Source organism: Lynx canadensis, chromosome A1 (genome assembly GCF_007474595.2).
Source record: "Lynx canadensis isolate LIC74 chromosome A1, mLynCan4.pri.v2, whole genome shotgun sequence".
NCBI lineage: Eukaryota > Metazoa > Chordata > Mammalia > Carnivora > Felidae > Lynx > Lynx canadensis.
The window spans coordinates 136,316,538-136,344,222 of NC_044303.2; the positions used below are offsets into that span (position 1 = coordinate 136,316,538).

General features: G+C 43.2%; 1 protein-coding gene across 2 annotated transcripts in view; it reads left to right on the forward strand.

The window, feature by feature from the left end:
• The first annotated feature begins 4,669 nt into the window (after positions 1 to 4,669).
• Positions 4,670 to 27,685, forward strand: part of OCLN (occludin) — a 56,289-nt gene continuing 33,273 nt past the window's right edge. Inside the window, exons 1-4 of one of the 2 annotated variants that reach the window (XM_030322529.1) lie at positions 4,670 to 4,915; positions 14,485 to 14,601; positions 20,240 to 20,915; positions 23,943 to 24,104. In XM_030322529.1, coding sequence (XP_030178389.1) covers positions 14,552 to 14,601; positions 20,240 to 20,915; positions 23,943 to 24,104 — 888 coding nt within the window. In that variant the 5' untranslated portion in view covers positions 4,670 to 4,915; positions 14,485 to 14,551. Of the gene's footprint in view, positions 4,916 to 5,013; positions 5,144 to 14,484; positions 14,602 to 20,239; positions 20,916 to 23,942; positions 24,105 to 27,685 lie in introns of those variants that run through there. The other variant, XM_030322524.2, reaches the window with a different exon arrangement.

The following is a 27,685-nucleotide window of genomic DNA, read 5'->3' on the forward strand; positions in this document are numbered from 1 at the left end:
TTGCTTAATACATAGGAATTGAGGAGATAGAGTTTTACTCACCAAGTGTCATCATCCTCTCAGAAATTGCCTTCCTGGTGACTTTCCCATGGATTTCTCCATAAATCTGTCCAATGGACAGGATCCTCCCCATTCCTAATTGGGTGGGGAGCCTAGAGGCCCTTCAGGCCAGGCCCTCAGCAACTCCTTAGTTGCCCTTGATCAAATACCAATCACTGAATTCATTCACTAAGCAGGCGAGGCAGAGAAGAAATTTTCTAACCTCCACTCTCTTCTCCTTTGAAACCTAGTACCAGGGATCTAAGCCTTAAAATGCTGTGAAGCAATATGCTGTTTTTACAGTAACAAGCTATCTGAGAGATGGGCACGGCTCCACAGGCACGTTGGAATGAGGAATCAGGGTTGTATTCATTTGCTCATCCAACACATATTTTTGGAACAACCATGTGACCGGGACTGTTTCGGGCAGACAGGATACAGCAATGACTTGTTAAAACTTCTTTTCAAAGTTTATTTTCATTTATGTTGAGAGAGAGAGAAGGGGCAAGCAGAGAAGGGGCAAAGAGAGCAGGAGACAGAATCCCAAGGGGGCTTTGTGCCTATGAGTTTGCAAACTGTGAGATCATGACCTGAGCCCAAATCAAGAGTCAGATGCCTAACTGACTGAGCCACCCAGGCTCCCCAGTGACTTGTTGAATTTATCGAGACTCAACATGTGGCCCAGCATATGGACCGTCTTGGTGAACAGACCATGTACTGCTCAACAATCTTAGGACAGATAACTATTTACCATCATCCCATCTTTACAGTGGAGAAAAATGATCCATCCCTCATGGATCAATCTTATCTGGCTGCTATGTGGCAACATTGAGATTTGAACCCAAATTTCTGACACCATATTCTGAGCTCTGAACTTTCTTCTTTACATATAAAAAGGAAGAAAAATAAAATTTAAAAATCTTATCATTCACTTGACTGCATGTAAGATCAACAAACTTATAATCATAGGTCTTCCGAAGATATTTACTTTGTTTCTGAGTCATGAGAATTTTCATCAAATATGTTCAACAGTGTAACCATAGTCGAAAAGACTGAGTTGCTGGGAATGAATATTTGATTTAAAATATTATTTAATTATTTTTCATTACAATTTTTAATTAATCAAATTAAATTAAATGTTATTTAAATTTTATTTTTTTATTTTTTATTTATTTTTTTTTCAACGTTTATTTATTTTTGGGACAGAGAGAGACAGAGCATGAACGGAGGAGGGGCAGAGAGAGAGGGAGACACAGAATCAGAAACAGGCTCCAGGCTCTGAGCCATCAGCCCAGAGCCCGACGCGGGGCTCGAACTCACGGACCGCAAGATCGTGACCTGGCTGAAGTCGGACGCTTAACCGACTGCGCCACCCAGGCGCCCCTTAAATTTTATTTTTAATTAAAGCTTTAATACAATTTAGGATTATATAACATGATTACATTGAGCACGGCATCATGAAACATTCAACAATCTATTTTTCTTTTTTATGTTTTTTTTTTTAATTTTTTTTTCAACGTTTATTTATTTTTGGGACAGAGAGAGACAGAGCATGAACGGGGGAGGGGCAGAGAGAGAGGGAGACACAGAATCGGAAACAGGCTCCAGGCTCCGAGCCATCAGCCCAGAGCCCGACGCGGGGCTCGAACTCCCGGACCGCGAGATGGTGACCTGGCTGAAGTCGGACGCTTAACCGACTGCGCCACCCAGGCACCCCAACAATCTATTTTTCTATTGAAGAATGATGCATTCAGCTTTTCAGGCTGGCTTTTCTTTCTGAACCTTTTCAACTACTACCTACTATGCACACCATTAGGAAACAGTTAAAAGAACAAAGTTTTTAGATTTTTCAGTGTTGTAAGCATTGTTTGGGAAATTAACCTGAATGCCATACAACATTCCCAATAGACATTTAGCTTAGTATTAAATTGGACCATATGAAATTGCCATTTTGCTGTTAAAAATGTAGATAAAACTTATCAATTTCGTGTAGTTCAGTTCAATAAATCTGATTATTTCATCTGTGTGAGTACAGCAGTACCTAGAATGTAAGCTCCACTAAGACAGTGATTTTCAGGTTTTGTTACTACTGTTCACATGGTAGGCCCTCAGGAAATGGTTGTGAATGAATGAATCTGGGAAGCAAATGAAATACGGCAACTAACCTTCCACCCTCACACATGCCTTTGCGTTCAGTTTAGTGTGGGAGTAAGAAAAATAGCATTCGATGCATAAGTCTCTTCAAATGATAAAATGCTTAAACACCTAATTCACTCAAGAGAATCGAAAACATGCCCACACAAACTCTTGTACATGCATGTTCATAGCAGCATTATGATAATAGCTAAAAAGTAGAAATAAGCCAAATGTCCATCAACTGACGAAAGTTTAAACAAAAAGTGGTATATCCATGCAATGGAATAGTATTCAGCCACAAAAAGGAATGGAGTACTGGTAGGCACCACAACATGAATAAACCTTGAAAACATTATGCTAAGCCAGACACAGAAGGCCACATATTGTATTACCCATCCATATACAATGTCCAGAATGGGTCATCAATAGAGACAGAAAGTAGAGTAGTGGTCGCCAGGGTCCTGGAGGCAAGAGGGAATGGGGAGTGACTGCTAAGGGACACACAAGGTTTCTGGAGTTAGAAAGTGGTGGTAATTGTGTAACCTTCAGAATATACTAAAAACCACTGACTTGTACGCACACTTTAAAATTCAGGGTGAATTGTATGGTATATGAAATATATTTCAAGTTTTAAAAAGTGGGGGAAAAAAACCTCTAGGTTCTTTTCTGAACATATCAAAGTACACTATAAAATAATAGATGTGTGTTTATAAATCTGAGAGTATTAGGAAATGTTCCCTTGTTTAATTATAAACTGAATGGAATGTTTGGCGATTTCAGTAATCTGACAGCGAACATTAAGAGGATTAACCTGACTTCCCCAGTGTTAACACCACCAATTTAAGCTGCATCATTCAAAAACTAAATGCTCATGCTAAAATAATTGTAGCAATAACTTCCACACACACACAAACACACACACACCCCAATTAGAGTAATTATCCATTAAGGTTGTCATCATTTCAAATACCTTATATTTATATAATGCTTTTACTTCCTTAAGTATTGAATTGTGCCTTAAGATCTAATGTGTGGGAGAGTCACATCTCTAATCACTTAATTAAAGGCAGAGAAGTGGGTGAGATTGGACAAAAATTAATTAGTAATGCTGACATTCCAGATTGGAACACAAAGTGAAGCAGGAATTTAGGAAACCTGAATTCTAGCCTTCAATGTAGGTTAAATTGCAAGAACTAAAATTGCGATAATCGGGGCGCCTGGGTGGCGCAGTCGGCTAAGCGTCCGACTTCAGCCAGGTCACGATCTCGCGGTCCGTGAGTTCGAGCCCCGCGTCAGGCTCTGGGCTGATGGCTCAGAGCCTGGAGCCTGTTTCCGATTCTGTGTCTCCCTCTCTCTCTGCCCCTCCCCCGTTCATGCTCTGTCTCTCTCTGTCCCAAAAATAAATAAAAAACGTTGAAAAAAAAATTAAAAAAAAAAATAAAATCGCGATAATCTGGAGTATAATTGAAAAATATATATATTGATGGGCGCCTGGGTGACTCAGTTAAGGGTCTGACTTTGGTTCAGGTCACGATCTCACAGGTTCATGGAGTAAAGCCCTGCATTGGCCTCTGCAGTGGTAAGGCAGAGCCTGCTTGGGAGTCTCTCTGCCACTTCCCCACTTGCAGGCTCTCTCTCTCAAAATAAATAAACTTAAATTAAAAAAATATATAGATACAGATATGCTATATACATACATAAAAGGATACACAGTTTTGTGTAGACTATGAATTTTCCTAAGTGAACTCTCCTTTGGAACCAGCCTCCAGATCACGAAAAAGAACATAGTACACAGAACTAGGGCCTTTAATTTTTTATTCTTTTTAAAATTTATTCATTTTTGAGAGAGACAGAGACAGTGCAAGTGGGGGAGGGGCAGAGAGAAAATCCGAAGCCGGCTACCCACTGCCAGTGCAGAGCCCTATTCCAGGCTCGAACCTACTAACTGTGAGATCATGACAGAGGCCAAAGTCAGAAGCTTAAGGACTCAGCTATTCAGGCGTACCCCCCTTTTTTTTAAGCTAAAAAAACATTAAAATAGTTTAAATCCCTTGGGGGGGTGCAAAGGACCTTGAGCTGGTAATCATGTACACCACCGCATGCACTTTATTTTTACAGCAAGTTTACCAACGAGTTCCTACCACACTTTGAGTAATGGTCTTTGATCTGGCTCCAGAGATTCAGAACCGGTTCCTTAATTTACAAGTGACTTTTGCAAATCTCCCATTTCTGGCTGCTTTCCAACAAAATTTTAACCAAATTTTAGGAACAGAAAATTGTTGGGTAAGGACATGCCTTTCGTGTCAGCGTGTGAGCACCCTGGGACCTCCTTCAGAGTAAAACAGTCCCCTCCAGACCTCCCTCCGCCTCTCGTCGGCTGTTCTACCCCAAGCAGAGGAGCTCGGAGCGCGCTGCAGGGCGGTCCAGGACCACCCCCACCTTCTGGGAGCCGGGGCCCCTCCTCTGCGCTCGGTCGCCAAAGCTGCGCTGTGCCTTTAATTGGGATCGCTGGGAGGGTGTGCGGGGAAGGGCTGGTTCCTCCCGCCTCCTTCTCCACCGCTCCCTTCCCCCTCCCATCCGAGTTTCAGGTGAATGGGTCACCGAGGGAGGAGACAGCCACGACACACAATTCCTCGCTGGCGTCCACCCACACCCCCGACCTGTCCTTCCTCGGCTGGAGGCCGCGGGACTCCGGGGAAAGCTAGCCAGAGCGCCCAAGAGCCCGCGCTTGGTGTAACAGGTGAGACTGGCCAGTGCGCGGCCCCAGACCTCCAGCACCGGCCCGGCGGTGGTGCGCATGCCCGGGGGCAGGACCGCAGGGGGGGGGGGGGAGGAGGAGAAGAAGGAGTGGAGGAGGAGTGGAGGTGGAGGACCGACAGAGTTCTTAGTCTAGGAGGACCGACAGAGTTCTTAGTCTAGTCCCAGGCTGCTGGCGGGCGGCCCGCACCTCGTCAGGTGCGCTCGCCAGGTAAGCGCGTTCCTTGGCTCCCGCGGTCCTTGGTGGGTCGTGCGGGGCTGCAGTGAGTAGATGGGAGTTGGGCGCGGCGCCGCGGGCTCACGGTGGCCCCAGAGTCCCCCAGGGGATCGTGGCTCCGGTCTGGTAGGGGAGGCGCGGCGGGGGAGGACGCCCGGCGCCAGTTTCGGTGGCGGTTTCGCCTCTGGGCTGGGACCGGCGGGAGCCGGAGGGGCGCGGGTCCGCGGAGAGAGCAGCCCTGGGCTACTTTGGCGGCTGCCTCCCCCAGCGAAGGGCCACTTGGAGCCGCCGATCAACTCTTTCGGCGGAAACGCTTACAGCTCCTCGAGTCCAGGCGGCGCGGGCACCTTCTCGCTTTAAAGGGGGGCGGGCGGGCGGTTCCCGAACTGAGGGAGCGCAGAGCGCGGCTCCCCGGACGGAGAGCTGGGAGGTCCTCAGGGAGTGGGGCGTGCGCCCGGCTCCTCGGGGTCCTGAGTGTGAGGGCTGGAGACCGGGGGTCTTGGATCCCGGCGGCGGGGAGGGACCTCATCGATTCCTCCCCGTTCACTCTTTGGGTACCGAGCGGGGAGAGGGGTGACGGGTTTAATCCGTGAAGTATTCCTAGAGCCCTGGGGTGGGCCGATCCGCTCTTTGGAATCCAGCTAGTGCGAGCGGTGCGAGCGCGCGTCGATTTAAGCCTGGGGGCGGGGATTTAATTTCGAGCGTGGCTGTACTTCGAGGGAAGCTGTTCGCGCTTGGGAGCCTCACCCGTGACCCGCTGGCCGCCGCCAGGTGGGCGGACCTGCCTCCGGGCGGTCCCTGCTGACCGCGCGCTGCGCGCACCGGCCGGGGCGCACGGACACGGACTGCCGCGGGCTTAGAGACCTCCCGGGAAGGGCCGGCGCGCGCGCTGCCTGCCGACATGTTCCCTGCGTCGGAGGAAGTGTGCGGGGAGAGCAGGGTTGAGGGGTCAAAATGGCCTCTGCTCCTTGGGGCTGGAGGAGCACCTCCGAGCCCCTGTGCCCCAGGTGAAGCGACTAACCCCGAGAAGCCACGGCATCCTCGGGCTGGCTGGGCACACTGCCCATTTGGGAAATGACCCGGGGCGGGGGAAGAGGCAGCCTTCCAGGTTAGTGTGTGGCCCTCACGCACAACAGGTGTATTATTGGGATCCCTGGAAAAGGTGAAACCTTCCTTTTAAGGCACTTCGAGTGATTCCCGCTGTGATTGGAAGCTAGTTCTTTCCAGGCGGAGGTACATTTCTCAAGCGGTCAATTCCCAGTATAACAGTGCTTCTCTGGCACGGTACACATGAGTATTTTCTCTTTCTGGTATTTAAAAATAGACATTGTAAATGGTGGAGCCACAGTAATGGCTGTCTCCTCCAAACCGCCTTTTTGTGTAGTTCTGCATTTCTGTAGTTACCAGGTGCTTCTTTGGTTAAATGATGGAGAGGAGGATGGCGAGATTTGTGCAGCTTCCAGGCTGTTCAGGGAAATGATGGGCAGTGCCTCCTAAATGCTGGGCTAAAAAGAGTTCTGTGCTTTGTATCCTTTAATGATACTATCAACTCTGGAAGGTAAGTCTTACTAGAACTCCATTTTAGAGGTGAAACACCGGTAGGGAAAACGTGTTGCAAAGTTGGTGGCTTGAAACCTGCTTCAACAAACCGGGGAAGGTATACTGGACAAGCAGCAGTCCTGGATATTCCAGCACCAGAACGCTCTGGGGTTTTTCTGGAACTCTCTACCTTTGACTGGTCCCTATGGTCTCATAGAATATTTCCAAGTCTTGTTTGATGTGAAGATAAACTTCTTGTTTTCTTTTAAAGGTAGTGTTGGAATTACTGCCCTTTAAAAATTAGGAGATTACTTTTAACCACACAAATTAACGGATAGAAAACCTTTCACCTGCCTAGGGGCCTGCCAGAAGGGAAGTTTTCTTCACTTGCATTTTAAGGCTTACTGGATTAGATTCCCTAGTGGGCTTTTTTCTTCCAAGTTATTATTTATGGATGTACTGGGGTAAAAAGACAATGAGGATTTTTGTTACCCTTTTTGTTTTAGCTTCTAGGCTGAGAGCTGCTGTGTGATTTAGTGCTTCGTAATCTCGAATATGGTACGAATTGCCTGGGGATCTTATTAACATAGATTCTGATTCATAGGTCAGATGTGGGGCCTGGAATTCTGTTTTTCAGCAAGCTACAAATGATGTCCATGGTTAAATGTTTGACCCTTTACTCTCCCTTTCCTTCAGACTGTAAACACTTAACTGATTTGGTTGAATGTGAAGGATTATATTTAGTGGCTGTTAGCATTGTGAACTTGAAGGCATTCACAGCTGTATTGAAATCCCAACTCTGATATGGGTTGTTGGTTTTATAAATCAAATGTTGATTGACCATCACTTTGTACCAGGGACTGTAGGGATCTGGAAGAAGAGTGATGGTCATGACAGACATCTGGGTGCTTGTAAGGCTGGTGTTCCAGTTGAGGTGGAGATGGTGGAGATTATTTAAAAAATAACAAAGAAGAAAAAATAATAATTAGGGGGGAAATTCGCTCTGAGAATAAAACGGGCTTGGTGGGTGGAGTGAATAGCAGGGAAGGAGCTTCTGAAGAGGTGACATTTGAGTTGAAAGCTGGACAGCTAGTTCCTTCCCACCATGTACAGATCTAGACATTATAGACAGGAAACTGACAAGATCAAGGCCCTCCTTGGATTGATGCTTTTAATTGAGGCAGTGATGCTCAAAATACATGGTGTGCTTAAAAATCACCTGGAAGGGGGGTGCCTGGGTGGCTCAGTCAGTTGAGCGTCCGACTTCGGCTCAGGTCATGATCTCGTGGTTTGTGAGTTCGAGCCCCACATTGCACTCTGTGCTGACAGCTCAGAGCCTGGAGCCTGCTTCGGATTCTGTGTCTCCCTCTCTCTCTGCCCCTCCCTGCTCACGCTGTGTCTCTGTCTCTCAATAATAAATAAACGTTAAAAAAAATTAAAAAAAATTTTTTTTTAACGTTTATTTATTTTTGAGACAGAGAGAGACAGAGCATGAACGGGGGAGGGGCAGAGAGAGGGAGACAGAGAGAGGGAGACACAGAATCTGAAACAGGCTCCAGGCTCTGAGCTGTCAGCACAGAGACCGACACGGGGCTCGAACCCACGGACTGCGAAATCATGACCTGAGCGGAAGTCGGACGCTTAACCGACTGAGCCACCCAGGCGCCCCCCCCCCAATTTTTTTTTTTTTAAATCACCTGTAGGGGCACCTGGGTGGTTCAGTTGGTTTTGTGTCTGACTTCAGCTCAGGTCATGATCTCTAGATTTCATGGATTCGAGCCTCGCATTGGGCTCTGTGCTGACAGCTTGGAGACTGCAGCCTACTTCCGATTCTGTGTCTCTCTCTCTCTGCCCCTCCACATTCTCACTCTCTCTCTCAAAAATAAATGAACGTTAAAAAAATTTTTGTTTTTGTTTTTAAATCATCTGGAGAGGGGTGCCTGAGTAGCTCAATTGGTTGAGTGGACGACTCTTGATTTCGGCTCAGGTCATGATCTCAGAGTTCATGGGATGGAGCTCTGCATTAGTACGGAGACAGTTTGGGATTCTTTCCCATCCCCCACCCCTGCCTCGTTTCGCTGTGTTTTCTCTCTCTTTCTCTCTCTCTCTCTTTCTCTCTCTCTTGCAAAATAAATAAACTTAAAAAAAATCATCTGTAGATCTTACTAAAAATGCCCCTTCTGATACAGAGCTAGTCTGTTTCAAAATATGCCTAATTTTAAAATTTTAGACAGTTTACTAATTGTATGCCAAAATATAATAATTTAATACCAGGCACAATTTTTAAAAACTTCGTAAAGGCAAATTAACTCTTGCTGCATATGATTGAAAAGGAATAGGCTCTCCTTAAATATGATAAAGTTTATCTTTTACTTACTGACCGTTGCTTCAAAGAATTTTTCAGGGGGATAGCATTTTCAGGCTTTCTCTTCTTCCTCTTATGCTTAGGTTTCTATGAAGACAGCTTTGGCCAGTAACCATTTTCAAGGGGAGAACTTTTTAAATATTTTAACATTAATCAGCTGTACATATTTTGTAAGAGTCTACTCTTTGCCTTATGCTTTCGACTTTTACTCAGCTGTTTGATTTATGTCCCTATCATTCACATGGTACGGGTTCTTTGATGATGACCGATGAGCCCCTTAGGCCAGATCCTGTGTCCTTTTCATTCATTTTGTCCTTCACTCAACATACTTTTACTGAGCAGATAATGTTAATATTGTTGTGCTGGGCGTTGGGTAAACAGTCTCTTCTTGGTCCTTTTTTTCTTTGGCTGTGGCCTTAAAGCACAGTCCCGACTGCCTTGAAGGAGACATTAGAATTCCTCCAGTCCAGTCCCCCTAGAGTATCAAACAACTTAAGCTTTGCATACATGGCTTGAGATCACATTGTTATTTGTTATTTTTGAAGGGTGTGTGAAGTCAGGGTAAGGGAGAGGCTTCCTAACATTGACATGAAATCTGACCCTGTGGTATCTTTTCTTCAAAGAATGGTTTGTAGGACTACAAAGACAGCTGTGCAGATATTTGAAGGCTGCTGGAGTGGTCCTTCTAATGTTGATTGGTCCAGGCCAAACATTTCCTGTTTTATCAATCATTTGTCTCAAGACATGGTTTTTCTGGTTCTTTAACACTCTTAGTCACCTCCTGGAGAGGCACCTGCTTGGAACATGATGTACACATTTCAAGGTTGTGCAGAGGTTTGTTTCTTTTTCATAACTGTACCATTCCTAGATCTAAGCACTGTCTGTGCCTACTGCCAAAGTTCGGGATGGCTTGTTAACTTTGTTGAAATTCTCTGCAAGGAAACACACTTCCAGAAATTGAGTCTAGGGGTGCTTGGGTGGCTCAGTTGGTTAAGCGTCCGACTCTTGATCTCAGCTCATGATCTCACGGTTCATGTGTTCGAACCCCGCATTGGGCTCTGCACTGATAGTGTGGAGCCCTGCTTGGAATTCTCTCTCCCTCTCTCTCTGCACCTACCCCACTTGTATGTGCACATGTGCTCTTTCTCTTAAAATAAATAAACCTAAAAAAATTTTTTTAATAAAATAAAAATTGAGTCTACATTTGTAAAGTGATTTATTCATGCCACTAATATTTGAAAATGGAGACAAAGTACCTAAAATGCCCAAACACTGAAATTTCTCACCTTCAAGGTAACCATCTTGCTGTGAATGGTTTTGCTCATCTTCCTTAATATATTATCTTAATTATAACACCCTAGAGGTCAAGTTTGTCCCCAGCCCTTTGGCATAGGGGGGTAGTAAAGTTCAAGGAAGAGAAGTAGAATTTGTCCCCTCTGATTGTGAGCTGTTAAAACCTCTAGGGGACCTAAACGCTCCATTCTTTCATCCTATTTAGATTCTGTTTTTCAGTCCCAGAGGCATCTGCCTGAGCGTGCTGTCTGAGCATAGGGATGTGCTCAAGATCCTCAGGCTTCATCTACCAATCTGGCAACCTTCTCAAAAAAGTAAATGAAGTTGATATGCCATGATTTGTCCTTGATAAACTTCCTAAAATTATTTGCTTCACAATATAAAATCTCTGGTATCAGAGGATATTTGATAACAGAACTCTGAATCCAGAAAATGGCAGTTTGGAAAGGGATTTTTGTTGTCACCGTTTCTGACAAAATATAAACTTCAGCCTGAGCCTGGATTAATTTAGAAGTTTCAAAAACTACCATGGAGGGGGCGCCTCGCTGGCTCAGTCGGTAGAAAATGTGACTCTTGATCTCCAGGGTCCTGGCTTCACGCCCTACATTGGGCATAGAGGATACTTAAAAAAGCCAAAGCAAAACAAAAATCTACCCTACCGTGGAGCCTGGAATTTTTGGCCTAGTCTTGAAGGAGTAAGCCCTGGCTATAAAAGGGGTAAGAGGGGTGCCTGGGTGGCTCAGTCGGTTGAGTGTCCGACTTTGGCTCAGGTCATGATCTCGCGGTCCGTGAGTTCAAGCCCCGCGTTGGGCTCTGTGCTGACAGCTCAGAGCCTGGGGCCTGCTTCCGATTCTGTGTCTCCCTCTCTCTCTGCCCCTCCCCCGTTCATGCTCTGTCTCTCTCTGTCTCAAAAATAAATAAATGTTAAAAAAAAAAAAAGGGGGTAAGAATCCTCGAAGGTCAGTTTGTCAGTATTTGACATTCAGTTTCACAACTAGAGTCCTACATTAAATAGTGTTTAAATTCCGTTTTTCTTAATATTATTTTTCTGAACAACCGTTATGAAGCCAATCTGGACTTTCACTCTCCCATAACACTGTAACGTGCTAGTGGCCTCAATTGCCCATTTTTATGTACATTTGGGTGCTAGTTATAGGTCTCTGTATGCTTAGGATTTGTGTACCTTTTTGTATGTGAATACTTCAGTAAAAACAGTTTTTTAAAGGAAAAACATAGCGAAGTCTTCCCTCACTGTGTTTGGAAAATCATGCTAATGGTGTTGGTGTTCCTAACATTCACTCTATTTCTGTCTTTAAGGTTTTTAGCTGATGTACGTTTGGGCATTATTTTCTTCTGAGAAAGGTGGAATTGACTGTCCTTAAGGATGTGGAAGATAGGGGCGCCTGGGTGGCTCAGTCGGTTGTGCGTCCGACTTCAGCTCAGGTCACGATCTCGCGGTCCGTGGGTTCGAGCCCCGCGTCGGGCTCTGGGCTGATGGCTCGGAGCCTGGAGCCTGCTTCCGATTCTGTGTCTCCCTCTCTCTCTGCCCCTCCCCCGTTCATGCTCTGTCTCTCTCTGTCTCAAAAATAAATAAACGTAAAAAAAAAAAAAAAAGGATGTGGAAGATAGTTGCCATTGATATTAAAGAACAAAATTTAGAGAGTTTGAATTTATTTGCTTGACTAACATAATACCTTATTTGCACTTGCTTTTTTGGAAAGGAAACACAATACTAGACCCTTGAATATACTCAGATTGTAGATCTTACTCAAGTGACCCCTCCCACTCTCACTTCCCGCCCTTCTTCTTCGGGTCTTGGTCTTTCTTCTCTGCTTGGCCCCGTCTTGGGCTCGATCATGTAGTCAACCCTAATAACTCGGTAACTGCCTGTTGTGGTTGCTTTTTTCTTTGTGTGTGACCTTCTGTAGTACTTCCACAGACTCCCATGGTGTAGTGTAGACACTTAATAAGTACTTGTCGATTGAATGAAATTGCCTCTCAGGTATGTCGGGATTGTGCTCTGAGGAATTTTAGAACAAAATCATACTGCTTTTCTCGTAGGGCAGAAGACTCTTTAATATAACACATAATTAATGTTTCCCCCCTTTTTGTAAACATTATGCGCAATTTTGAAGACTTGGAAAATGAAAAGAAAAAGTGTCCACAATCCTACCATCCATAGATGTATTGTGTAATAATTGGTAATGATAAAGGCATACTTTTAAACCAGATTACGTTTCAACATTGAGGGACTAGTATGTGCTAGATGCAGCTCTGTATCCACTTTCCTATGCATTCTCTTTTGATATGGCCTTTCAAAAGTAATATGAAACAATAAGTTTTAAGAAGTTTTCTTTTTTTTATGTTTCTTGTTCTTGGAAGGGACTGTTTTGAAAATTACCAATTTTTTTTCTTTCTATAATTTATTTTATAATTTACATCCAAGTTAGTTAGCATATAGTGCAACAATGATTTCAGGAGTCGATTCCTGAATGCCCCTTACCCATTTAGCCCATCCCCCCTCCCACAACCCCTCCAGTAACCCTCTGTTCTCCATATTTAAGAGTCTCTTATGTTTTGTCCCCCTCCCTGTTTTTGTATTATTTTTGCTTTTCATCCCTTAGGTTCATCTGTTTTGTATCTTAAAGTCCTCATATGAGTGAAGTCATATGATACTTGTCTTTCTCTAATTTCGCTTAGCATAATACCCTCCAATTCCATCCACGTAGTTGCAAATGGCAAGACTTCATTCTTTTTAATTGCCGAGTAATACTACATTCTGTATGTGTGTGTGTATATATATATATATATATATATATATATATATACCACATCTTTATCCATTTATCCGTTGATGGACATTTGGGCTCTTTCCATACTGTGGCTATTGCTGACAGTGCTGCTATAAACATTGGGGTGCGTGTGCCCCTTTGAAACAGCATACCTGTATCCCATGGATAAATACCTAGTAGTGCAATTGCTGGGTCGTAGGGTAGTTCTGTTTTTGATTTTTTGAGGAGCCTCCATTCTGTTTTCCAGAGTGTTTTCCATCTTGCATTCCCACCAGCAGTGCAAAAGAGATCCTCTTTCTCCACATCCTCGCCAACATCTGTTGTTGCCTGAGTTGTTCATGTTAGCCATTCTGACAGGTGTGAGGTGGTATCTCATTGTGGTTTTGATTTGTATTTCCCTGATGATGAGTGATGTTGAGCATTTTTTCATGTGTCGGTTGGCCATCTGGATGTCTTCTTTGGAGAAGTGTCTATTCATGTCTTTTGCCCATTTCTTCACTGGATTATTTGTTTTTTGGGTGTTGAGTTTGGTAAGTTCTTTATAGATTTTGGATACTAACCCTTTATCTGATAGGTCATTTGGAAACATCTTCTCCCATTCCGTCCATTGCCTTTTAGTTTTGCTGATTGTTTCCTTCGCTTTGCAGAAGCTTTTTATTTCGATGAGGTCCCAATAGTTCATTTTTGCTTTTGTTTCCCTTGCCTCTGGAGACATGTTGAGTAAGAAGTTGCTGCGGCCGAGGTCAAGAGGTTGTTGCCTGCTTTCTCCTCAAGGATTTTGTTGGCTTCCTGTCTTCCATTTAGGTCTTTCATCCATTTTGAATTTATTTTTGTGTATGGTGTAAGAAAGTGGTCCAGGTTCATTCTTCTGCATTTCCCAGCACCACTTGCTGAAGACACTGTCTTTATTCCATTGGATATTCTTTCCTGCTTTGTCAAAGATTAGTTGGCCATATATTTGTGGGTCCATTTCTCAGTTCTCTATTCTGTTCCATTGATCTGAGTGTCTGTTTTTGTGCCAGTAGAAAATTACCAGTTTTTACCTGTGCTGTAAAAGCTTTGTGAAATTTTTATTACTACAACTTAGCAATGAAAGTTAATATTTGTAAGCCAGTGATAGGCAGTGCTTGGTGCTGTGAGGACGACCAGGCTGAATGATTCCTATGCTTAGTGATTTTCTGTACTCAAGGAATTAATGATCCATTGTATAAAGATGGCAGTGAGAAGGACAAGAGAAATAATCATGGTGTGACAAGTTACTTGAGATTGGTCTCATTAGTTTTTTTAGCAGTGCAAGGAAACTCTGAGCTCAGTAGTGACACGCTTACCCTACTTATGTTGCTTAGATTGCCTTATCTTGGAAGCTACGGGGCAGTGCTCATCCTGAAGATCAGGTGATCCTTGGTATCAGCCATGTCATCGAGGCCTTTTGAAAGTCCACCTCCTTATAGACCTGATGAATTGTAAGTAATTCTTTGTTTTTTTTTTTTTTTTTAACTGTCACAAGTAAAAAATATGTATAGTTGAAATTTTCATCTGTTAAGTGTTTGCTGTTAAAAATGTCTGTTTAGGGGCCCCTGGGTGGCTCAGTCGGTTAAGCGTCCAACTTCAGCTCAGGTCATGATCTCACAGTTTGTGGGTTCGAGTCCTGAGTCAGGTTCTGTGCTGACAGCTCAGAGCCTGGAGCCTGCTTCAGATTCTGTGTCTTGCTACTCAACGCTGTCTCTCTCTCTGTCTGTCTCAAAAATAAATAAACATTAAAAAATATATATGTGTTTATAAATTTAAATTGAAACAAAGGTTATCAAGTGAAAGTTTCCCTCTGCCGCTTAACTTCCAGGATGACAGTTTTTCTCTGCAGAGGCAACTATTGTCACCTGTTCCTTCTTTCTTCCCTTCCCTCCCTCCCTTCCTTCCTTCCTTCCTTCCTTCCTTCCTTCCTTCCTTCCTTCCTTCTTTCCTTTCCTTTTTCCTTTTTCCTTTTTCCTTTTTCCTTTTTCCTTTTTCCTTTCCTTCCCTTCCTTCCCTTCCTTCCCTTCCTTTTTTTCCTTATTTCCTTTCTTTCTTTGCAAGAGAGAGCAGGTGCACATGTGAGTGGGCAAGGGAGAAAAAGAGAACGAGTGAGAGGGAGAGAGAGAATCCCAAGCAGATTCCACACTCAGTGCAGAGTCCAGCTTGAGGCTTGATCCCACAACCCTGGGATCATGACCTGAGCTGAAATGAAGAGTCAGACACTTAACTGACTGAGCCGCCCAGACACCCTTATCTCTTTCTAATGGTTGCTTCTAGATAGTTTAAGCTTATATTTGTGGGTATATTTATTCCTTTTTGTTTTTTCACAAATGGTGCGAAGCTTCTTTATTAATGCCCTGTTTAGGTGACTAACCCTAAACTTGACTCCTTGTCAATTTTGTAGTAATAACTTTTATTGACATACGGTTCACACACCAAATAATCCACCCATTTAGAATGGACAGTTTAGTACTTTTAATATATTCACAGAGTTGTACAGCGGTCACCACATCAATTTTAAAACATTTTCATCACCCTGATCAGCAGTCATTCCTCATTTCCCTCTAGTACTAGGCCATCAGCAGTCCACTTTCTCTTTCTAGATTGTTCCATGTCGGACATCTCATACAAATGTAATCACACAATATGTGATCCTCAGTGGCTGATTCTTTCACTTGGCATAATGTTTTCCACATCGTTAGTTTTTTTTCTTTTCTTTTGTCTTTTTTTTTTTTAAAGCCACCGGAGAGGTGGATCTTTTTTTTTTTTTTAATTTTTTTTTTCAACGTTTTTTATTTATTTTTGGGACAGAGAGAGACAGAGCATGAACGGGCGAGGGGCAGAGAGAGAGGGAGACACAGAATTGGAAACAGGCTCCAGGCTCCGAGCCATCAGCCCAGAGCCTGACATGGGGCTCGAACTCACGGACCGCGAGATAGTGACCTGGCTGAAGTCGGACGCTTAACCGACTGTGCCACCCAGGCGCCCCTAGTTTTTTTTCTTTAAAAAAAATTTTTTTAAGTTTATTTTTTGGGGGAGAGAGAGAGAGAGCGAGCACAAGCTGGGGAGGAGCAGAGAGGAGAGACAGAATCCCAAGCAGGTTCCGCACCATCACCGCAGAGCCCGACGTGGAGCTTGAACTCACAAACTGTGAGATCATGACCTGAGCCAAGATCAAGAGTTGGATACTTAACTGACTGAGCTCCCCAGGCACCCCATCCACATCATTAGAGTGATTCTTGCCATTAATAAAATCAAGAAGCAAAGTTGAGGGTTCTTGCATCCCTATTCATTTGGGGGTTTAACCATGAAAAAATTTAAATTTGTTATCAGACTTTGATAGGGATTTCTTCCTGTAAGTAGTTTGTAGCTTCAAGTCTTTGATAACTGTAGTAGGAGTTGTGTTCCTATTACATTGCCCCTATAAACATGGGTGAGATATAACACACACACAGAAAAGGGCACAGAACATGTGATGATGATGAGTAAGATAAAGATAAAGCAAAATCATCACGTAGATCACCTCCAAGTGCATCCTTGTCTCCTCTCCTTCCCCTGGAAACCACCGTTCTGACATGATTATCACTTGATATTCTCTCTTTCTTTTTTTTTTTTAAACATCTAAACAGTACATTTTAGCTTTACTTGTTTTTAACCTTTTTTTTTTTTTGCTTCAGAGCAATGCTACAGAAATAAAATTGAATGATATATGTAATTTTTTGTTTTTTTTCTAACCGTATTAATAATATTTCGCTTAACCCAGTATATTTAAAATGTTATTTCAACAGGTGATGTAAACACTGACTCATGAGGCAGTTTATATTCCTTGTTATTACTAGATGTTATTTTTTAGAGCACCTTTACATTCACAGCAAAATGGAGAGGAAGGTACAGAGATTTCCCATATACCCCCTGCCCTTATACATACATTGCCTGTCTCAGTATCCCCCTTCAGGGTGGCGCACATGTTATAATTGATGAACCTTCATTGACAAATCATTGTCACCCAAAGTACGTAGTTAATATTGGGTTTTCTCTTGATGGTGCTACGTTTCTTTTTTTACACTATGATCAGTTTGGACTGGCCACATTTCCAGTGTTCAGTGGATCGTGTGGCTAGTGGCTGCCATATTAGACACAGCCCTGTAGCATTCCATCCTGTGGATATGTTACAGTTACCTGTTCCACTCTAGGTAGAAATTTACACTGTTTCCAGTTTTGGGTTATTCTCAACAATGCTTCTATGAATGTTACAACGTTAATGGAATTTTAAGTGGTGTAATCATCTTTTTTTTTTTAATGATATAATCATTTTGGGGAGGTGTCTGGGTTTCTCAGTCAAGTGTCGGACTTTGGTTCAGGTCATGTTCTCACAGTTTGTGGGTTCAAGCCCCGTGACAGGTCAGAGCCTGGAACCTGCTTCAGATTCTGTGTCTACTTCTCTCTCTGCCCCTCCACTGCTTGCTCGCTCTCTCTCTCTCTCTCTCTCTCTCTCAAAAATAAATAATAAATATTTAAACAATTTTTTAATGATATAATAATTTTGGAAAACACTTCGACATTGTCTTATAGAGCTGAAGTTAAAAAAAAAGAAAAATTTGACTCAAAAATTCTCCTGGATATATATCTTAGAAAAATAAGTGCTTTTCAGGGATGCCTGGGTGGCTTAGTCTGTTAAGCATCGGACTTCGGCTCAGGTCATGATCTCACGATTCATGGGTTCGGGCCCTGAGTCAGAGTCTGTGCTCACAACTTAGAGCCTGCTTTGAATTCTGTGTCTCCCTCTCTCTCTTTTCCTCCCTCGCTCATGATTTGTCTCTCAAAGATAAATAAAAATGTTAAAATTTTTAAAAAAAAAAATTTTTTTTTTCAACGTTTATTTATTTTTGGGACAGAGAGAGACAGAGCATGAACGGGGGAGGGGCAGAGAGAGAGGGAGACACAGAATCGGAAACAGGCTCCAGGCCCTGAGCCATCAGCCCAGAGCCCGACGCGGGGCTCGAACTCCGGGACCACGAGATCGTGACCTGGCTGAAGTCGGACGCTTAACCGACTGTGCCACCCAGGCGCCCCTAAAATTTTTTTTAAAAAAGAAAAGAATAAGTGCTTTTATATATGAGGACACATGCTCAATCATGTTCAGAGCTACATTGTTCACAACAGCCCCAGATGGAGACATCCCAAATATCCAAGTAGAATGAGTTATGGAGTTTTCATATGTGACATTTTCAAAGACCATCTTATCAGTGTTCTTTCTAGTTTGCATTTCCTTGCATTCAAGTGGTTAGCAGCACCCAGTAGTAAGATATCTTGCTTTGCAATGAGAGAAGTGGACCAAGGAAATAATGGCAAAAACAAAAGGGGGTGAGGTCAGTTGAGCAATTGAATTTTGTTCCTGCAGGACCCACATTTCTTACATTCACCGTGTCCACAGATCAATGTGCCTGTCTCCCGTGATGTTTATGATTGTATTACTGAAGTTTGCAAAGTAGTTGTTTTGTTTTTTGTTTTTTGTTTTGAGAGAGAGGGCGAGAGCAGGGGAGATGGGCAGAGGGAGACAGAGACAGAGAGAGAGAGAGAGAGAGAGAGAGAGAGAGAGAGAATTCTAAACAGGCTCCATGATCAGCACAGAGCCCGATATGGGACTCAATCCCACGACCTGGGATCATGACGTGAGCCAAAATCAAGAGTCGGACACTCAATTGACTGAGCCACCCAGGCACCCCTGCAAAATGTCTTTATAAAGATCTAATTAGACATCACCTTGATGAGTCCTCTTTGCATATTTGATTTACTTCGTAGCTCTTAACCATAACTAACCTTTGAGGGGTCTGGATTGAGACACTGCTGTTCGTTGTTGTATCCTCAGTATCTAGTGTAGTGCCCAGCGCACATCAGCCTGGTGGCTCCAGTTAATAGCTATCATGTGAATAAATGAATGAATGTGCTTTCTCAGGTAGAGAGTGAAGCTGCCAGGAATTGGACATGACCCTGGGTAGGCCACCTTCGGTGTCCTATTTGAATGCACTGGTCTCAAATCCCACAAGCAGTAGGGTTGACATCCTTATTCTAAACCTCTTGGGCTTCCCTCCCCAGGAATTACAGTTTAACTGGTGTGGAATGCTCTGTCTAGGGATTGTACCCACTCCCCAGGTGATTCTAATATGCCGAAAATTTGAGAACCTCTACTCCATAGAAATCCACTCCATAGAGTGGTCATTCTCAGCGCACGTTTCCCAGACTGGCTGCACGAGCAGCAGCTTGTCCTTCCTGCAGAATCAGCACCTTGGGGTTGGGGACCAACAGTCTTTGTTTTAACAAGCCCTCCAGGGGATTCTGATGCACAGAAACTTTTACTGTTCACTGGGTGTCTCAGTAGCTTCAGACTGCTATAACAAAGTAGTACAGACTGGGTGACTTATTTTTTCTATTAAAAATTTTTTTTAATGTTTATTTTTGAGAGAGAGAGAGAGAGAGAGCGAGCATGAGTGAGGGAGGGGCAGAGAGAGAGGGAGCCACAGAATCCGAAGCAGGCTCCAGGCTCTGAGCTGTCAGCACAGAACCCGATGCGGGGCTCACACTCACCGCGAGATCATGACCTGAGCTGAAGTCGGCCGCTTAACCGACTTCGTGACTTATAAACAACAGTGCAGACTGGGTGACTTATAAACAACATAATTTATCTCTCACAGTTCTGGAGGCTGAAAGTCCAAGATCAGGTGCCATTGTGGTCAGGTTCTAGTGAAGTCCGTCTTCTGGGTTGCAGACTGCCAGCTTGTGGTTGTATCCCCTCGCAAGGTAGAAGGAGTCTCTTTTGTAAAGGCATTGTTTCCATTCATGAGGGCTCCATCTCATTACCTAATTAGGCCACCTCCTAATAGCATCACATTGGAGTTTAAGGTGTTGGCATTTGAATTTGCGGCAGGGGGTGGGGGGAGGCATAAAGTGTTGTTGTTGCTTGTAGTGGGGTGGTACTAATAATAGTTTTATTTGCCAATGGATAATTTAAATTATTCCGAGTACACGATATGTTCTTTCTACTTACCTCCAAACGATACTAACTTGAAACTGTTTTCATGTGTATTTCAGCAAACCCAATCATTACGCACCAAGCAATGATATGTATGGTGGAGACATGCATGTTCGACCAATGCTGTCTCAGCCGGCCTATTCTTTTTACCCGGAAGATGAAATTCTTCACTTCTACAAATGGACCTCTCCTCCAGGAGTGATTCGGATTCTGTCTATGCTTGTTATCGTGATGTGCATTGCCATATTTGCCTGTGTCGCCTCCACGCTTGCCTGGGATAGAGGCTATGGAACTGGCTTAATAGGGGGTGGTATAGGCTACCCTTACGGAAGTGGCTTTGGTACCTACGGAACCGGCTACGGCTATGGTTATGGCTACGGCTATGGCTACGGAGGCTACACAGATCCAAGAGCCGCAAAGGGCTTCCTCCTGGCCATGGTGGCCTTCTGTTTCATTGCTGCATTGGTGATATTTGTTACCAGCGTTATCAGATCTGAAATCTCTAGAACGAGAAGATACTACTTGACCGTGATAATACTGAGTGCTGTCCTGGGCATCATGATGTTTATTGCCACAATTGTCTACATAATGGGAGTCAATCCAACTGCCCAGGCTTCTGGGTCGCTGTACAGTTCGCAGATATATGCCATCTGCAACCAGTTTTACACGCCTGCAGCTAGTGGACTCTACGTGGATCAGTATTTGTATCACTACTGTGTGGTAGATCCCCAAGAGGTATGGGTGGTTTCCTCCCTGCCCTGCTTTGGGTAGAGGCTTTTGGGAGGCTTAGTAGAATCACTTTGGGACCTTTCAAAAGGTATTTATGACAAGGCTTCACTTCCTTTGAAGTCAGAATCTGGAGAGGGTCTGGTGTCATTATTATGATATTTTTAATACCAGATAGTTCATCCATTTAAAGTTTGGTTCAGTAATTTTTATTTTTATTATTTTTTTTATTTTTTTATTTTTTTCAATGTTTATTTATTTTTGGGACAGAGAGAGACAGAGCATGAACGGGGGAGGGGCAGAGTGAGAGGGAGACACAGAATCGGAAACAGGCTCCAGGCTCCGAGCCATCAGCCCGGAGCCTGACGCGGGGCTCGAACGCACGGACCGCGAGATCGTGACCTGGCTGAAGTCGGACGCTTAACCGACTGCGCCACCCAGGTGCCCCGAAGTTTGGTTCAGTAATTTTTAGTATATTCAGAGTTGTGTGTCCATCCCCATAATCAGTTTTAGAACATTTTCGCTATCCCTGAAAGAAACCCCATAACACAATTAGCGGTAATTTCTCCTTTCTCTAACCCTTCCCAGACCAAGGCAACCGCTAATCCTATTCTATAGTTTTGCCTATTCTGGATAGTTCATATACAGAGTCACACAATACGAGGTCTTTTGTGATTGGCTTTTTTTAAGACCTTATTTATTTAAAGTTTACGTTAGAGAGAGAAAAAAATGTTAGCGGGGAAGGGGCAGAAAGAGGGAGAACAGAAGGATCTGAGGCGAGCTCTACCCTGATAGCAGAGACCCTGATGTGGGGCTTGAACTCACAGACCCCGTGATCATTACCTGAGCCAAAGTGGGAGGCTTAACCAAATGAACCACCCAGGCACCCAACCTTCTTTCCTTTTTTAAAGTTTTATTTAATCTCTACACCCAATGTGGGGCTTGAACTCACAGACCCCGTGATCATTACCTGAGCCAAAGTGGGAGGCTTAACCAAATAAACCACCCAGGCACCCAACCTTCTTTCCTTTTTTAAAGTTTTATTTAATCTCTACACCCAATGTGGGGCTTGAACTCAAGACCCTGGGATCAAGAGTCATATACTCCCCTGAACGAGCCAGCCGGGTGTCCCCGTGATTGGCTCCTTCCAGTTCACATCAATGTAAAATTCTCAGGGTTCATCCATGTTATATAGCATGTTGTGTCAATTCCTTTTTGTTGCCAAGTAACAGTCGATTGTATGCCTGTATCATTGTTTATCCATGCATCAGTTGATGGATATTTGGGATGTTTTCACATTGATTGTTTGGAATAATGCTCTGAACATTTGTGTACAAGTTCTTATGTGAACTCATGTTTTAGTTTCTCTTGAGTATGTACCTAGGGATAGAATTGCTAGGTCTTATGTTGTCTCTGGGCCTTTTTTTTCTTTTCTTTTCTTTTTTTTTTTTAATGTTTATTTATTTAGAAAGAGAGAGAGAATCCCATGCAGGCTCCACACTGTCATCTCAAAGCCCAACACGGGGCTATATCTCAACAAACATGATCTGAGTTGAAATCAAGAGTCAGACACTTAACTGACTGAGCCACTCATGGACAGTGTCTCTGTGTTTAATCTCTTGAGGAACTGTTTTCCCAACAGGTTGTACTGTTTTACGTTTACTAGAAACGTATGATGATTGCAATTTCTGCGCATCGTCACCAACATTGTGTTTTGTCTGCTTGATTCTGTCCATGCTGATGGGTGTGAAGTTGCTAATCTTTTTTTCCTGATGGATTTACCTTTTTTTCCCTTATCTTCTTGTTTTGTTTTGTTTTCCCCCTCCTTACACTGACTCAGTAATTCTCATTCTTTTACCTGAATGAGTCACTCTTTTGGGGTTAGATCATCTCCAGTAACTATCATTATTTTGAAGACTGAAATGTTTTCACCCCAAATGTAGGTTTTCGGAATGTTTGTTGACTTGCGAATGTATGTCTGGTAAATAGAGCTGAGGGCTGATATTCCTATCTTACCACACCCCCCGTCTCTCTTAGTCCTCTGAATGCCCCAAACTTGTATTCACTGAAAAAGGATATCACTGTTAGATGGCTGCAAAGAGACCCACTTGTTACCCATTAGCAGAATCCAGGCCAGGGTCCAGGTACCTGCCTAATTTCAAACGTCTGCAGGCCAGTGAACCACTCAACATGCTTATCAGACGCTGGGAGAACTGTCACGGGGAGGGATTCCTTGTCACAGGGCCCTTTCTTGTAAGTGCACAGAAGACTCCCAACAGAAACCACCTGCCAGACTAAATGAATCATTTTCTCTAATTTATAGCTTGGTTAGATCATGTCTGCATAATTTATGGTAAGGTAGATCCTCTATAGACTGGAAGTTACATTCAGTATAAAAAGATTTGCCGAGCATGTGTTATGAACAAGATTATAAACATGATTGGGTATTTGAAGCTACTTCTGAGAGGGGCGCCTGGGTGACTCCGTCGGTTAAGCCGCCGACTTCGGCTCAGGTCATGATCTCACAGCTCCTGAGTTCGAGGCCCTTGTCAGGCTCTGTGCCGACAGCTCAGAGCCTGGAGTCTGCTTCGGATTCTGTGTCTCCCTCTCTCTCTGCCCCTCTCCTGCTCACACTCTGTCTCTTTCTCAAAATAAATAAACATTAAAAAAAAATTTAAAGCCCTTTAGAAGTATACCAGTGATTGAGTTAATTTACTGGCCATTTTCATCTGTTGGTAAAAAGGCCACTTAGTGCTCAAGATTTGGAACTCGATTTCTATCATTTAAAATGGGGTGATGAGAGTACCTAACTTTAAGCCTGTTCTGAGTATTGAATCAAGTCACATATGTATTGCTAGCCTCCGCCCAACTGACATGGGCTACATTTTATATTTCTAAAATGTAACTATTTGTATCAGTTTTATATATCACACCACAGATGTATAAGTGCAGGGCCTTAGGTATTTTTGGATAGTGCATTAGGATAAAGTAAACAATTGAAATCTAACCGTGTCAATATCTTTAATCTCTTTTTAGGCAATTGCCATTGTCCTGGGATTCATGGTTATTGTGGCTTTTGCTTTAATAATTTTCTTTGCTGTGAAAACTCGAAGTAAGATGGACCGGTATGACAAGTCGAATATTTTGTGGGACAAGGAACATATTTATGATGAACAACCCCCCAATGTCGAAGAATGGGTAAGTGTTGTTAAAAAAAAAAAAAAAAAAAAAAAAGAGCATATGTCTGGTATTTTATTAACCCCCCAGGTTTCTGTCTCTAAATTTGACTTTGAGTGCTTTGTGAAACTCTGTTCTTAGAATTATTGTCTGTATATGTTGCAAAAGTTGTGCTCTCATGTTTTGCTCAGACCTCTGAGAAGGTGGTATGATAACTGGAAATTGTTTCACTACAAGATGAAAATCAGATTTCCATTTTAAAGAAGTGTACCTAGGCCCTGAAACCAAATGGCTTCTAAAGAATTGTGCAGAAAGGACTTGGCTTTTGCAAAACAAAACACCTCTCCCCTCCCCTTCTATTTTCCTTCTTGTCATTTTGGAGGGAAACACTTGGGCGGGATGCTTGCTGTCTCTTGGCTCAGGATTGGCAGTGGTGTTTTGGAGTCGTAGCAAGTGGCATATGTTTAAACTTCTTCCATGGATAACAGCCTAGCAAATTACAGTGACTGATTCTGCATGGATACTTACCTAAGAGATACTTCCGTGAAGCAGAGAGAGACTGGAGCGATTCCCTTTTTGTGTATACTGTACTGTTATTCGTACGAGTATGTGTTAATATCTCAGAAATAGGTGTTCCTGATACCTGACCTGTCTTTAGAGATGTCTGCAGTGAGACTTTATTTCTCAGAAGTCCTGTTAGAATGCAGTTGGGAGCATCCTCAGAAACCCCCATCATAGGTTTCCTGGAGCAGATTGAAGTTTTGCCGTGAAGGGGAGGTGTGAATCCTGGACACGGGTTCCAGGGTAGATGTGTTCTGGACCGGGGGAGTGGAGTAAACAGGGCTCAGGTTGGGTTCTGCTGGTCAGGGGAGGGATAAAGACATGGCTCATCTCGAAGGCCTCTTTAACTCTGGCGTTTTGTGTATCTGATTTGAAGAAACGTAGATGAGATTTTCTTCTGGTTAGTTAAGGAGCCACAACGAAACTCTTTTGAAAATCAGCAGGTGTGGTAGGGTTCCTGTGTTCCTGATCTCTCCTTGAAGCCTGCTTGTTCTCTTTTTCCTCCTCCTTCCCTCCCACCCCCAAAAAATGTGAAGGTGTTAAGGACTGTTTTCTTTCGACCTTTAGCTCCAGGCAAGGCCACCTGTAGATGGAATAGGACTGTCTATTGTGAACTGTGAAGTAAATGTTTCGCCGGGAGTTTCTGGGAGTTTCTGGGCGTGTCAGTTTTCACTGGCTGTTGGATTTGTTTATTTAAGGTTTCGAGAGCCTAACAAAAAAAAAAAAAAAAAAAAAAAACTGACTTAAGAGAGACCAGTGCTGGTAATAGTAGAGTTCCAGTGAACTTTGGCTTCTCATCTGATTTTACTGTCAGGAGGTTTTAATCAGTTCTGGGTGCTTTAGATAATTGGGCAAAAGATAGCCTTAACAGTTTATGGAGGTGATAATGATGGTGAAGCAGAAAGCACTTTATTTTTTAGATTTTTATTAAAAATTTTTAATCTAGGGGCGCCTGGGTGGCGCAGTCGGTTAAGCGTCCGACTTCAGCCAGGTCACGATCTCGCGGTCCGTGAGTTCGAGCCCCGCGTCAGGCTCTGGGCTGATGGCTCAGAGCCTGGAGCCTGCTTCCATTCTGTGTCTCCCCCTCTCTCTGCCCCTCCCCCGTTCATGCTCTGGCTCTCTCTCTGTCTCAAAAATAAATAAAACGTTAAAAAAAAAATTTTTTTTAATCTAATTTTTAATTTTTTATTTTTATAAAGATTTTATTTTTTTTTTTCAATTTTTTTTTCAACGTTTATTTATTTTTGGGACAGAGAGAGACAGAGCATGAACGGGGGAGGGGCAGAGAGAGAGGGAGACACAGAATTGGAAACAGGCTCCAGGCTCTGAGCCATCAGCCCAGAGCCCGACGCGGGGCTCGAACTCACGGACGGCGAGATCGTGACCTGGCTGAAGTCGGACGCTTAACCGACTGTGCCACCCAGGCACCCTAAAGATTTTATTTTTTATTTTTTTAAATAAAGAAATATTTTAAGAAATGTTTTAAGAAGTTTATTTATTTTGAGAGAGAGAGAGAGAGAGAGAGAGAGCACCTGTGGGCAAGTGGGAGAGGGGCAGAAAGAGAGGGAGAGAGAGAATCCCAAGCAGGCTCCATGTGGAGGCCACCTGGAGCCCAATTCGGGGCTTGAACTCACCATTCATGAGATCATGACCTGAGCCCAAATCAAGAGTTGGGTGCTTAACTGAGCCACGCAGGTGCCCCAAGATTGTATTTTTAAGTAATCTCTACACCCATTGTGGGGCTCGAACCACCATCTGGAGATCAAAAGTCGAATGGTCCACTGACTGTGCCAGCCAGGTGCCCCAGCACTTTACTTTTAAAAAAGCATTATTTGGGGTATATGTATTTATTTTTTATTTAAAAAAATTTTTTTTAATGTTTATTTATTTTTGAGAGAGACAGAGCATGAGTGGGAGAGGGGCAGAGAGAGAGGGAGAGACAGAATCTGAAGCGGACTCCAGGCTCCGAGCTGTCAGCACAGAGCCTGGTGTGGGCTCGAATTTATAAACTGTGAGATCATGACCTGAGCCGAATTCGGACGCTCACCCGACTGAGCCACCCAGGTGCCCCAAGGGTCTATGTATTTTTAATATAAAAATAATCTCTGCTTAAAATAATGGTAAAAAACTCTAGCATTGATTATTTGTACTAAGGATTAAAATTTGAATTCTCGTTGTAGAGAACTAAGACCAGATACTCCCCATTTAGCTACTAATGTTTTTTGTTTTGTTTTGTTTCTTTTTGGTGGGGGAGAGGGGAAGAAAAACTTACCAGAGGAACAATTAATTAGCTACTGAATATTAGTTTACTCCTTCCCTATATGTTAGGGTAGGTTTAGATGTTCATTATTTTATTAGATCTTACTGCCTTTCCTGGATTTTAAAATCTGTAGTATCGGAGCCTTTGAGCAAAGATGCCTCAAAAGTTGAGCCTTAAGAGTTGTAAGCAGGTTTCAGCTCTTAAGTATTATGTGTGGGGAAAATGTGCAACTCGCTAATTTCCTGTCTCTGAATCTCCAGTACAATGGTTTCTCTGCCTTCCTAGGGAATTTTCGAGTTGTTTTTTTTCCCTTCCCCTTCTGGATATCTTGTACTTTGTAAAATAAGCAGGCCATGTTTGCACATTGTTTTGGGTGTTAACCTGGTCCTTTGTAGTCAGTCAGTCACTTCAGTTTGTACCAACGTTGTAGATTAGATATTTGAAGGTTCTTTTAATTAAATTTGCACGTGTTTATTTTTTTCTGTTATGTCCTCAGATTCCAGATGTAGTTGGTACTTTGTCTGAATTAAAGTGTGTATATGTGTGTGTGTGTGTGTATTTTTAAAATTTATTTTATCTGATTGGTAACTAGAGATTTTGAAATACAGTGAGCTATAAAGAAAATTCTTCCACCCTTAGTTACAGTTCTCATGTATTTTCTGTCATACCCCAGCCTCTCCTGCACCTTCTTAATCTGAATCCGAAGAAGTAGGACTATGTTCCCCATCAGTGTAAAATCCTATTTTTTTAATAGAATTTTTTTAAAAGTTTAGTTATTTTG